Source organism: Balaenoptera ricei, chromosome 18 (genome assembly GCF_028023285.1).
Source record: "Balaenoptera ricei isolate mBalRic1 chromosome 18, mBalRic1.hap2, whole genome shotgun sequence".
NCBI lineage: Eukaryota > Metazoa > Chordata > Mammalia > Artiodactyla > Balaenopteridae > Balaenoptera > Balaenoptera ricei.
The window spans coordinates 1,426,826-1,440,657 of record NC_082656.1 but is presented as its reverse complement, the minus strand read 5'-3'; the positions used below and the strand labels follow the sequence as shown (position 1 = coordinate 1,440,657).

Genomic DNA, 13,832 nt, shown 5'->3' with positions numbered 1-13,832 from the left:
AGTAATTTGTAATTCTTTGTTTACATGGTTAACATTCATACTGAACTATAGGAATGTGTTTTTGAATGCCAAGGCTGTATTTTTTATTCATCTTTGGAGCCCTGGTACCTGGGACAGTGCCAAGCTCTTAGTTGGTGTGTAACAGATACTTAAATTGAACCATTTGAACATTAAATTTAAGATAATGGCACTTCATAGTTTGAATTCTGTTCAGTAGTATTTAATGAAAAATAGACAGTAATAATTTCAAAACTCTAGTTCATTTTAAGTTTTGTTCCATTCCTCATCTAAAATCCTGGTGTCTCTTGAGATTTTCATTTGGTTTAAGCTTTTCGTAATTTATAACCATAGTTCTTACGGAAAAGTAATGATTTTGAGGCCTGGCTAGAAACAGTTCAGCCCAGGAAAATTCTGTTCAGATTTTACAAGGAAACTGTAAAATTTGCTTAGAGCATCTTTTTTCCAAATACATATTTAACGTTATACCATATGATTTTTATTCTCTGTTTTGAATGTTTCAGAGATGCATCATGTCAGGGAAGAACTTTCTAGCAAGTTACAGTTCTCTTAAAAGAGAATGGGCTGTCTTACAAAGTAGGAAAGTATTTTTGTACCTGAAAGTATTCGAGGGGGTGGATCTCAGAAATGTCTGAAGATTCCAGCCTGCCTGGGAGTTTAGATAAGTGACCTCCAGAGTCTCAACTTTAAGATTGTGTGCAATTTTTTCTGATTTTTTTCTGTCCTGTTCATATGTCCATGTTACTTCTTGTCCTTTATAAGTAAATTGGGGATTTCTTGTGTGCCATCAAGATTTAGTTGTAGGAGCTAGGCTAGGTAATCTAAATGGACTCTTCTACTTCTTAAGCCATCGTGTTTTGGTCAGGTTAGAGTAACAAGTCTGTAAAAAGAAAGAACACGTATTTCACATTAGCAACACAGAGGGAAACATACTAGCGTAGAACTCAAGAGACTTGTGTTTTTATATCAGCTCTGCCAGTAACTCTGCAGCCTTAGAAAGTTCCCTGAGCTGCTTGGGATCACAGTTGCCTCACTCAGCTCTTAATCCTGCCTGTGCCGCACTATCGCCCCGTTTGTAACAGAAGAGGCTGCATCAAGAAGGCCGTGCTGTTATTGACAATGAGGCATTGAGAGCGTGGAAGGCTTGGTACTTGAGTTCGCAGGTAGACCAAAATACTCAAATTTTAAAAGATAAAGTTTTAGTCATGACTCCTTAGACCTTTTCAAGCAAAACCCTGTAAGTAAATAAAAATTGAGGAACAGTATTGTTATAGTATGAACTATGATCAAGGGCATGTCTAGGGCCGTTTTTTTGTTTTTTAAATCTGTGAAATAAAGACCAATAGAAACTGAAAAAAAACTCCTGGTTACATAAAATAGAGGCATAAAACTGAGGTCCTTGAGATGCTGGGATGACAAGAAAAGAAGAGCAACTGAACAAGGCCTTTGTAGGAAAATGCTATTTAAAGAAATAGGCTGGAGGCTGCCCACGCACAGGAATTAGAACTTCAGAAGTGGAAACTGGAAACAACTCTATAAAGGAAGGGTTCTCCTTGAGAAAAGGAGATGGTGCTTACCTTGGCAATCCTTAATAATTCTGGAGAAAGCACCCTGATTGATTAGCTTTTTAAAAGCAAAAACAGAGTAGTAAAAGAAGGACTTGTTGTCCTCATTGAGAAATTTGGCCAGAAAATAGTAGGGCCCCATGCCTGTGATTTAGCCTGTTATGCAAAGCAAGTGACTCTTTGGACATCCTTCCATATCTCTTGATGCTAACTTTCAAACACCAGAATTTTTACTGACAGAAAATATATATTAAGCCCTTTTTGATGGGAAAAGTTAATCTTCTCTGTAAAAAACAAAAATGCAAAAAAGATTTAGTTCATGTTCTTTGCCATCATTAGTATGGAGGGCAAATATTTCTCAATCTGTCAAAGGTATGTGGTTTTGTTAAAATGTGCTTGATTTAGCTTCCTAAACAAATTCGAAGACAAGTTTTGCCTTTATAGAAGGAAATATTTTTGTTTTTTCTGTTCTGGATAAAACTTTGTTTTTCTGAGCCTGATAGTTAATAGTCATGGGATTAAAAAGAATTAATAGTTATTTCTCCTTTTATAGTTCTGCTTGTCCAATTCTGAAAAGGAACGTTACGAAAAGGAATTCAGCCAAGAAGGACAGCAAGAAATTTTGAGAAGAGCAGCAAGGGATTTACCTGTCTATACCACATCAGCTTCAAAGAGTAAGAAAAACAAATCTTCAGCTTTTCTTCCCAAAGAATTTTTAAAATATGGTAATTTTTGCCAAGATATATTTGCATGATTTGACTATTAAGTGGATATTGTGGTTGCCACAAATAGCATCTGTGGGAACAGGATTTTCATGTGTTGTGTATCTTACATGGTATTTCAGATAACAGGTATGTACATATGTCGATATAGATTTTTTAAATGAGTTTATTTATTTATGGCTGCATTGGGTCTTCGTTGATGCGCACGGGGGCTACTCTTTGTTGTGGTGCACAGGCTTCTCATTGCGGTGGCTTCTCTTGTTGTGGAGCATAGGCTCTAGGCACGTGGGCTCAGTAGTTGTGGCTCACGGGGCTTAGCTGCTCCGCGGCATGTGGGATCTTCCCGGACCAGGGCTCAAACCGTTGTCCCCTGCATTGGCAGGTGGATTCTTAACCACTGCGCCACAAGGGAAGTCCCCTGATAATAGATTTTTTAAGGGGCTCACTTTAATGTGGATCTCTTTTTTCTGCATTTCTTTTTTTTCCCAACTCAATCTTCATGGGTAAAAATTTCATGTATAATTTTTAGTAAACCATCATTTGGAAATCCTGGTTTGCATTTGAATATTTTGTGTCACCACTGAGTAATTTTTTAAAAAATCAAGAATGTGCTAACTTAGAATGGGGAGAAATAAAAGACATCAAGGGGAAGAAGCTTGTTCAAGGTTATAAAGCTAGTATTCAGAGAGCCAGAATTTGAAGTCAGGTTTGTCTGGTTCCAAAGCCGTGTCTGTTCCACTGGCCCTCTTGACGTTTGTGACTGCAGCAGCTTCCTTTTCTCAGGGGCAGAGCCTTACTGATAGGGATGGACCTGTGAGCGGCCAGACTGGTCATTTAAGTACAGGAAATTGTTTTAAATTATGTATTATACATCTCACTAATTCATGCAAATACCAGATAATGGTGATAGCTAACAGTTATTCTGACCCAAGTTCTTTACACATACAGACTCATTTAAACTTCACACCAGCCTGTGAGGGAGACACTGCTCTCTCCATTTTACAGACGAGGGAACGGAGACAGGTTAAGTAACTTGTTGAAGGTCATACAGGTAGTCATACAGGTAGTATGTGAAAAGGTGCTCTGCCTATAGAACCCCTATGCTTCTCAACTCTGAGGGGAAATAAAAGGAGCTTTACCTTTGTGTAATTATGTACACATTCTGACTTAAGAAAATTTAAAATTTGTGCAAGATTTTAGGAGGGGATATTTGACCGACATTTAAATTTTTCATGCATTTCATATAGGCACACCTTGGAGATATTGTAGGTTCGGTTCCAGACCAGTGCAATGAGGTGAATATCACAATAAAGCAAGTCACATGAACTTTTTGGTTTCCCGGTGCATGTAACCGCTATGTTTACACTGTACTGTAGCCCGTTGAGTGTGCAGTAGCATTATGTCAGAAAAACACATACATACCTTAATTTAAAAATACCTTATTGCTAAAAAATGCTAACCATCATCTGAGCCTTCAACAAATCATAGCAGTAATATCAAAGATCACTGATCACAGATCATCATAACAAATAAAATAATAATGAAGCTTGAAATATTTTGAGAATTACCAGAATGTGACACAGAGACACAAAGTGAGCAAATGCTGCTGGGAAAATGGCACCAGTAGACTTGCTCGATGCAGGGTTGCCACAGACCTTCAATTTGTAAAACAAACAAACAAACAAAAAAAAAAAACGCAGTATCTGTGAAGCACAGTAAAACGAGGTATGCCTATACTATCCCTTTGCATAACCAATATATTACCGTATAGAATGAAAACATGGATTTCAGATCAAACCCCAGCTTTTCCATTGCTAGTGCAATGAGAGTCACTTAAACTTTCTAAGCCCTGGTTTCCTCATTTTAAAATGAGAATAATAGTCTCTAAATCTCTGGAAGTATACATAAATGAGACAAGCACTTAGTATAGATCTCAGTGTACAATAATAAATTTTCAGTAAATGAGAGCTTATTTATTTATTTATTTATTTTTAACGTTTATTTATTTTTGGCTGCGTTGGGTCTTCATTGCTGCCCACGGGCTTTCTCTAGTTGCGGCGAGCAGGGGTTACTCTTCGTTGCAGTGTGCGGGCTTCTCATTACCATGGCTTCTCTTGTTGCGGAGCAAGGGCTCTACGCGCGCCGGCTTTAGTAGTTGCAGCATGTGGGCTTCAGTAGTTGTGGCGAGTGGGCTCAGTAACTGTGGTTTGCAGGCTTTAGAGCGCAGGCTCAGTAGTTGTGGCACACAGGCTTAGTTGCTCCATGGTATGTGGGATCTTCCCTGACCAGGGCTCGAAGCTGTGTCCCCTGCAATGGCAGGCAGATTCTTAACCACTGCGCCACCAGGGAAGTCCGAGAGCTAATTTAAAGTAATCCCTTTTTATATTCAATTATCAAATGTCTAGTTTACAACAGTTGTTAGTAGCTGCAGTTATGTAGATTAGATTTTTTTTTTTTTTGGCCGCACTGCGGGGCATATGGGATCTTAATTCCCTGACAGGCGAGCGAACCCATGTGCCCTGCAGTGGAAGCGCAGAGTCCTAACCACTGGACTGCCAGGAAATTCCCTAGGTGTTTTTAACCCAAAGTCCCAGGATTTCAGAGCATTAATGAAACCGTGAGATTAAACACAAAATTTTGAGTACTTTTTGAAGTAGCCTATTCTTTTGATTTTCAGAGCAGTACCTATGCCCCAAAGAGTTAAAAGCTGCTAATGTAAAATCTTTACCCTTAAAGCTTTATTACTTTTCATTAATTTTAATGGCTTTCCACTACTCTGAAAAATACCCTTCGTCTGTTGAATAGTGCACCAGAATTTTGCTGAGCACTTTATGGTGATTACTTATGCCCCTCTGAGACAGTGCAGCACTTATCCCCACATTAGAGACGAAGAAGTGAGACACAGGGAGGGCCCTGAAGTCTCCGAGTGGCAAGGTCTGGGATTTACACCTTATCTTCTGACTGCAGACAGAGTCCCTGCCCTTGAGCACCGTTTTATACTGCATTTCTTTTTTTTTTTTTTTTTTTAATTAATTTATTTTATTTTATTTATTTTTGGCTGTGTTGGGTCTTCATTTCTGTGCGAGGGCTTTCTCCAGGTACGGCAAGTGGGGGCCACTCTTCATCACGGTGCGCAGGCCTCTCACTGTCGCGGCCTCTCTAGTTGCGGAGCACAGGCTCCAGACGGGCAGGCTCAGTAGTTGTGGCTCACGGGCCTTGTTGCTCCGTGGCATGTGGGATCTTCCCAGACCAGGGCTCGAACCCGTGTCCCCTGCATTGGCAGGCAGATTCTCAACCACTGCGCCACCAGGGAAGCCCTATACTGCATTTCTACTGCTTAGAATCCCAAAGAACATTGGGGGTTTTTCTTCTTTTTTTCTTATTATAGAAATAATATCTTGCATTCTTTAAAAAATGAAATTACAGAACCACATGTTATAGAAAGTGGATCTTTCTTAGAGCAGAGATTAGTGAAAGTGGTGGAGCTGCCTTCATGGAGGGGCATGGGGACTGTCACTGTGCTCCTTTTGTGCTTTTTTGAACCCCGTGGACATCTCATCTATTAAGGAAACAAAATGAGTCTTTCTAAACTTCCGCCCTCCGCAGTCTGGATACAACCAGTGTCTCTCTTTAGCTTTCTCCTGCTCCATTTCCCTGTGTCAACTCTGCTAAAACTCTGTCCTTCCCCACCTTTTATTTTTATGTCTTTTTCTCTTCCTAGAATGATTATTTTCTCCTCCCTAAATCTACTTTAAAGTTTTAATTCACTGTCCAACTCTCTTCAACCATTTCTATTCACTTAAACAAGAAGAGATTTTTAAAATCTTCTCTGAACTTCTCACATTCTTACCTTGTAGATCTCAGTTCACTGTCTGCTGGTTGTCTGTGCTCCTCACGCCTTGACTCTGTCCTGAGGCTCTGGCCCTGGGATCTCCGTCCATGGCCCTAACACAGCAGTGCGTCGCCCCCCAGGCCCCCAGGAGGCGTTTGTGGGGTGAATCTGTTCCTGGGTGTTCTCCGTAATGGCTGCTTATACACTAGAAAGATCTCCCTAGTTTTCTCCCCTTCGCTAATCTTTCCCATCCTAGAGGCTCACTTTATGTTTTATCAAAAATAATAATATTATTGTAACAATAATAACTGCTTTACTGGGAATTTGGTATGTTCCAGATTTTTTTTGATCTGCACAGTAGTCCTTTGCGCTTCATATTATTTGTATTTACAAAAGAGGAAATTGAGGCTTTCAGAAAATGAGTTCCTGACCCAAGGTCACAAGCTAGTAAGGAGGAGAGAACCAGTATGAAACATGGCGGCAGAGTCCCAGCTGCCTCCAGGCTCGGGGCTGCCCTGCGCCTGCACACACTTGGCTGTCCCTCAGGACCTCGCTTCCTTCTTGGGGTCTGCATTCTCGTCCTTTATTAAACTTGCATGAAGATTGCTGGCCTTTTTCTTCCCTTCTCCCACAGTTTGCTCCTAAAAATCTTGCTTCTTCACTTAATAATTTCCAACCCATTTCTTCCCTCTGCTTTCAGGTGTACTTCAAAGTGTATCTCCTCTTAAAAACAACAACAAAAATTTGGTTCTGATGTGTTCCAACTACCATTCTATTTTCTCTTCCCTTTGACTAGGTCCCCTCGTAAGTCGTCTGTACCCTGGGCCTCTTTTCCTTCCCAGCAGATTCCAGGCAGCTGGCTTTCATTCTTCCTAACCAAGTTTGGTGGCTTTTTGTCATTCTAACTGCTTGAAAAACTTTCTTCTTTGTGCTTTTCCATTCTAGTTATTTTTGCATCTTTGAATGTTTATTCTTCCTCCTTCATTTTTTTAACCCCACTTTACAAGCGTGCCTCATCCCAATTCTTTTTGTACCGTTCCTTCAGCTGTTTTTAACCATGGAATTCTGACACCGCGATATTGTGATCGTTGGTTCACTGTGTCTCAGACGATTTGTTTTCTTTAATAGTTTTCAGACTGAGTTACCTTTTCTTACTGTGAACTAGCAGATTGAGGGATGTTGTCACACGAGCCTGCGCTTGCTGCCCAAACCCTTCCCTGTTGTCAGACAGAGGCGTGGACTGCGGCTGTGCCTTCAGAGGGGCGAGGCTGCCTTGCCCTCCCCCAGGGCCCTTGGAGACCCTTGTCGGGGCTTTGGCACTCCGCTTGGCATGTGCGCCCACTAGAGCTCCATTCTCGTACCTCCACCTTCCAAAGGATAGCTGTACCTGAGTGACCTGTTATCCCAATTCAGGTCAAGCAAAACCTAACACCGTGGGGGCAGGAGGGAAGTCTGTCTCGTTCAACTTTATACTCTCAGCATGAAGCAGTGTCTGTCACAGGGTAGAGACTGAATATTTGTTGAATGAATGAACGAAAGAAAGAAAAACAACCTAACCCCCCTCCCTCCACCCGCCCCCATCAAGCTTGTTTCTGTCACTGGCAGCATCATTCTTCTGGCCACCCCTCCTAGAAACCAGTTTTCTTTGACTGCTGCTTTTACTTCAGTTCTTCTATCTACTCAGTCATCAAGACCCTTAAAAAGGCTTCTTGAAAAGTCTGTTTAGTTTCATCTCATCTCAGAGCAGTGGCAGAATTTTGAGTGGAGGAAGTGTAGAGGGAAAGGAAAATAAGACCCTGGGCTTCTGGTCCCCGATCTGACCACTCAGAGAGAGAGACAGAGAGGGAGATGATCTGGGCAAACTACTTCTTTTCTCTGTAGGTTTTGGGGTGTTTCTAACCTAAAGAATGAGAGGTTGAGTTAGGAGACCTCTCAGGTCCTTTATACCTGCTCTGCTTTTTCTACCTTGTATGGTTTCACTTCCCTAGTGTCCAGTCTAGCCAGGGTACTACAGAAGGCCCTCAGTAAGGTATAGCTTATTCATTTAATAAGTGGATATTTGTATAAATTCCTTTCATCTTGAAGTTTGGTTTAAATTATAAAAGTAATACAGGAACATGATTTTAAAACAATTTTTTAAGGATACCAAATGAGAAGTGTCTGCCCCTCACCCTGGCACTACTCCCCAGAGGTTGCCACCCTTCTTGTATGTCCTTGCAGAAATTTTTTATATATAACAGAATATTGCAAAACTTATACACAATCAATTAACATTTTAACAATGAGAGTGGATAGGTATTAACCAGTACAGATTTGGTTACCTGGGTAGCTGCCTTCTAGCAGGTGTAACTTCTAACACTGCTTCAAAATAACACTTTGTGTCTCCCTTATATATGTTAATTCAAGTCTGAAGGTGGATACATTGTACTGGGATGTGTAAAGAGAAAAATACATATATTCTTCTCCCCCTCAGAGATATGAAACATGCTGCATATCAAACTATTCTGCAGTTTGCTTAATATGTTTGCACTTTTCCAGTTTAGGATATGTGTCTATTTTGTATGGAGAATTCTTGTTAAAGTCTACGTAGTGTATCATAAAATGCTTAACTATCTTCATAATTCGTTACTCCTAGTGTTTTGTTATTGAAACCATGTTGTGGTGAGAGCGTGCCTATAGAATAAATTTTCTAGCGGCAGAGATCCCAGGCAGAGAGTGTGCATGCCTTACGCTTTTATAGATACAGCCAAATTCTTTTCCAAAAACACTAACACATGACGTGGTCCATCTACTTTTTAGAGGGTATGTTTAATTTAAATTTTTATTTGAACCTGTTTTCTGTGCTGTTACTATGTTTGTTAGCCCTAATGATCACAAGTAACAGACAACAGCTTAAGCTTTTTAGCTCCCCCTTCCCCGCAAAAGAAACTAGCATAACACACGGGATGGTGTAAGAAAGTGGGGGTGTTTCCTGTGGCCCGAGGGCAGGACTGCGAGGAAGAACTGGAGCTGCGAGCCGGGAGCCACAGGGGCTCCTGCAGCTGTCCCTGCTGCCCCGGGCATCTGCTCCCTTTCCACACTGTGGCCCTGAAAGTGGTTTTCCCTTTCTCTCCCCATCCACGTGGCGAAGCGTGGCCATCGCGTGTTACTCACTTCCACCCCCTGAGATACAGCTCACTGCCCCTCAGCCCTGATTCGTAGGCGAGAGCGTGGACCAGAAGGGGGAGGTGGGTGGCTTCACACAGTCCAGGTAGAAGAGGGGTCTGAAATCATTTCCTGGAAAGAGAGCGACCTACAGACCAGGCGGATACCCCCAAAAGAAGTCCACCGCACTTACAGTAGATCCCGTAGAGTACTTATTAGTCAAATGCTCTAAATCTGTGAAAGTTTCAGCTCTAGTGAAAGACCCATAGTAATTTGTCTTGTTGCCAAGAAGCATTTGTTTGCTTTGGAGGCTGTGATACGGAAAAAGGTTAGCATCTCACTGTAATTTTATTATTCTCTATTCATCCAAAATAATGGTTTTAAAGAATTATTGATTTGTGAAGTCTTGGGACATTTCCCTCATAAATCTCAAAGAACTATTTTGTCACTTACTTAGATGTCAAAAACCAGAACCTGAGGTTCTCAATGTTCTGCAGATTCTGGTGGAGCTCTTCGTTCAGTTGGCTTTTTGTTTTTGCCTGTGCTGTGTGGCATGCAGGATCCTCGTTCCCCGACCGGGGATTGAACCCGCACCCCTGCGTTGGGAGCACGGAGTCCTAACCACTGGACCGCCAGGAAGTCCCCTCCAGTTGGCTTTTTACTCTTCTCTCAGAGTACTTGAGCGGAGTGGGGAGAACAAGCCTTGCCTGACCCAGCCTCTCCGACCCTGCCTCGTGCCCTCCTCCTTTCCTCTCTGCTCCAGGCACACCGGCCCCTCACTGTTCCGGCACACTGAGCACCCTCCCACCCGAGGCCTGTTCCCTCTCCTCAGATTCCTCTTTTCCCACAGATCTGTGTGACTGACCGGCTCCCTTCTTTCAGTTTCAGTTTTCTCAAATGACTCTAAAATTACAGTACCCCAACTCCCCTTCCCTGCTTTATTTTTCCTGTCAGCACCTATCACTAATATACTACTTCTTTTGTTACCTTGCCTTGCTTATTACTCCCCGTCTTTTCCACTAGAGTGTAAGTTCCGTGAAGGCGGGGATTTATGCCGAGAGCGATATCTGGCCCCTAGTAGGTGCTCATTATGTTCTGAATGAATGAAGATACAAACTGTATATATTAGAATTTAGTGGGAAGAAGTTTAGAGTTCTTTTGCAATAGTATGTTTGCAATTTTGCTATTTATCTGGGATGGGGTGGGAGATAATTGAGAACGTTTTGATATTTTACTACAGACATCGTGGTACAGTAGGAGAAAATACTTGATTTAGGTCTTAGTGTATCTGAGTTTTGCCGCTAAACTACATGTTTGACTTTATACCAGTTCCTTATTTCCTTGGATCTCCTTATTCATCTGAACATTGCTGGGCCAGCTACATTTCTGAGGTTCCCTTCTGCCTCTTGACATTTGGATTTCATAAGCTCTCCAGTGAACTTTGGTATTATTTTAAAATTATTAGTTGTCAGTTTCCTAGAGTTGTTTGTAAGAAATGAAAGCAAATTTTATAGTCAAATTAACTCAACTCCAAACATACATTCTTCAACAACTTCCTTTTAATTCTTGAATGTAGCCGTCAGATATTGTGAGAGATGTCAGCTGATTAAGCCTGACCGTGCGCATCACTGCTCAGCATGTGACATGTAAGTGTTTCTCTTTGGCTTTCATTTAACCCCAGTACTGGAACTGGAGATGGGAGAACAGAAAGTGAAGGAACTTAGCAAAAATACTGCATCCTCTCCCATTATTTGCTCTGTATGCAGAGCTAACATAAATATGTATATAAGCTAGAATATACTTTGAAGTAATCTTTGATAACAGTTCCTGTACCAGTTGTTAGAATTTTCTTTAAGTATGTGTACTTCTTGTGCATGTGCTTAATGTAATATTGATGACCAAGTAAGTAATACCCACCCCCTTGAGAAAGATAACTTTAATTCCTGGATTAAAAAGACCATCATGACACTTTTCTTGTTTTTATTATTAATGTTGGTATTAAAGCCTAACAAACCACAAAAATATTACTTTCTTTTTTTAATATTTATTTATGTATTTATTTGGCTGCACCGGCTCTTAATTGCAGCACGCAGCATCTTTGGTTGTGGCATGCAGGATCTAGTTCCCTGACTAGGGATCGAACCCTGGTCCCCTGCATTGGGAGCACGGAGTCTTAACCACTGGACCACCAGAGAAGTCCCATTATTACTTTCAGTTACCACCTCTGAAGTTGTTCCCCCAAAAATTTCAAAGATTTTATCCCTTATGCTCTTGTGAGAAGGTAGTGTGTTGAAAGAAAGACCCCTCGTATGGGAATTCCAGTGAGTCCTTGAACTTGAGTGAGACAAGTCATTTAACCTTTTGGGTATCAGTTTACTCATTTGTTGTATTACTTGAAATGATCCATTGTCTAACTTTGTGCAAATATACATTACGTATACTGGTGGGGAGGCAAATTTGGGTTTTTTTTTTTCTGATTATAAAAATACAGTGGTTCTTATACATGGGATAGAGTTGTATAAAATCTGTGGAAAAAAATAACCACCTACAAGCCCATCAGTGTTAATATTTTAACAATATTTGCTTCTAAAGTTTTATCACTTGCACATGTTTAAAATAACTTTCATTTTACTTTCCTCAGCTGACTTTGTAAACTAGATCTAGCCAATGTACCAAGTGCTATATGCACCATATCTGTATATTAAAATGTTATTTGATGTGGTCCAAGTCAGCTGAATTCTCAGTGTGAAAAATCATTACTTCTTACCTACAAGAGTATTTGTGGAAATAACAGAAATTGTCTCTAACCTAACGTCTACTGGGTTGGTTTTTCTAAGATGTATTGCTAAAGGGAAAATTTTAAGTAAAAAAAAAAAAAAATATATATATATATATATATATATCTCAGAAATTAGAATCAGGGGAATTTTTCTACATGGATTTTCTTGTGTTCGTTTGTTTTCTTAGGTGTATCCTTAAGATGGACCATCACTGTCCCTGGTACGTATAAAACCCGGAGGAAATGACGTGGGGGGGAGAGGTGGGAGGGGAGCATTCGGAGTGGTTACCTCAGCATTCCTAAATGTTGAAGGTCAGTTTAATTACTCATAGATATCAAGATTGATCTAGTTTTATGTTTCTGCTACATGTTTTCCTTTAAAAATATATTCTGATGTTCTTAACCCAAGTAATTGTCTACTAAGAATTAACATTGAAATTCCAAATTCCTTACAGAATTTATTTAAAACACACATCCATAATTAAGACACTGCTCCCTACTTCCCAAATGACCCATTTTCTAGTTATAGTGATTTTAAGTTTTTTCATCTGTCCTATTTGTTATTATTATGGTAAAAAAAACATTAAATTTGCCATCTTAGCCATTTTTAAGTGTACGGTTCAGCAGTGTTAAGTACGTTCACATTGTTTTGCAACCGGCGTCCAGAACTGTTTCATCTTGCAAAACTGAAACTCTGTACCCATTAAACACTCCCCACTCCCCTCCCCTCAGCCCCTGGCAAACACCATTCTAGTTTTCGTTTCTGTGAGTTTGTCTTATTTTTACAGTGTGATTTTCTTTATTCTTCTAGGGTGAATAACTGTGTGGGATTTTCTAATTACAAATTCTTCCTGCTATTTTTATTGTACTCTCTATTATATTGCCTTTTCGTGGCTACAACAGTTTTACAGTACTTTATAAAATTTTGGACGGTAAGTCTTTTTTTCTATCTTAAAACATATATTTAGGACTTTTTAAGATGCTATTTCATAAGTAATTCCTTCATTCTTTATTATAAGTAGACATACTTAATTTTACTAGTTAGAGTTTATAATGGCTCAGAAGACAGATGGAGTTAAAATTTACCTTCATATATACATGTTTGTAAATAAATGAATATTAAATAGGATATAGTGAGCTTCTTTTAGTAATCCAAACTGTTTCCAACCATACTATCAGTTTTAGGGAAGTAATTACTTTTATTTCAGATGATGAGACTTACTGCAGTTTTACAGTAATAAAAGTGAAATCCCCAGCCCCAGGTAACCACTAATCTGTTTCCTGTCTCTGGAGATATTAATCCTTTTTCTGTTGTGGGTTGCAAATGTTTTTCCACAATTTTGATCGATGTCTTGTAACCCTGTTTGCTTTTGTTTTTACTAAATCAAAATTTTATATTTTTAAAGCAGTGCTTTTAAATTATGATTTCTGGCTTTATTCTGTTCACTGTAAATTTATACAGATATTTACCCAGCTTTTCTTCTGGCATTTTTTATTGTGGTTTTTTTTCCTCCCTCCATTTAAATCTTTGATTTTGAAGGTGGGAGTTATTGTGGTTAAAGGTACTTTTGTATTTACTCTTCCTAAAAACCCTATGAAGGTATTTTATTTTATTTTATTTTATTTATTTATTTTTGGCTGCGTTGGGTCTTTGTTGCGGCGTGCGGGTTTCTCATTGCGGTGGCTTCTCTTTGTTGCACAGCATGGGCTCTAGGCATGTGGGCTCAGTAGTTGTGGCTCGCGGGCTCAGTAGTTGTGGTTCGCAGGCTCTA

At 40.0% G+C, this 13,832-nt stretch overlaps 1 protein-coding gene across 3 annotated transcripts in view; it reads left to right on the top strand.

Moving 5' to 3' along the window:
• Positions 1-13,832, top strand: part of ZDHHC20 (zinc finger DHHC-type palmitoyltransferase 20) — a 71,201-nt gene that overhangs the window by 33,976 nt on the left and 23,393 nt on the right. For all 3 annotated transcript variants that reach the window (XM_059903286.1, XM_059903285.1, XM_059903287.1), the window contains exons 4-7: positions 2,137-2,257; positions 10,858-10,927; positions 12,249-12,281; positions 12,872-12,992. In XM_059903286.1, the coding sequence (XP_059759269.1) occupies positions 2,137-2,257; positions 10,858-10,927; positions 12,249-12,281; positions 12,872-12,992 (345 nt within the window). The remainder of the gene's footprint in view (positions 1-2,136; positions 2,258-10,857; positions 10,928-12,248; positions 12,282-12,871; positions 12,993-13,832) is intronic.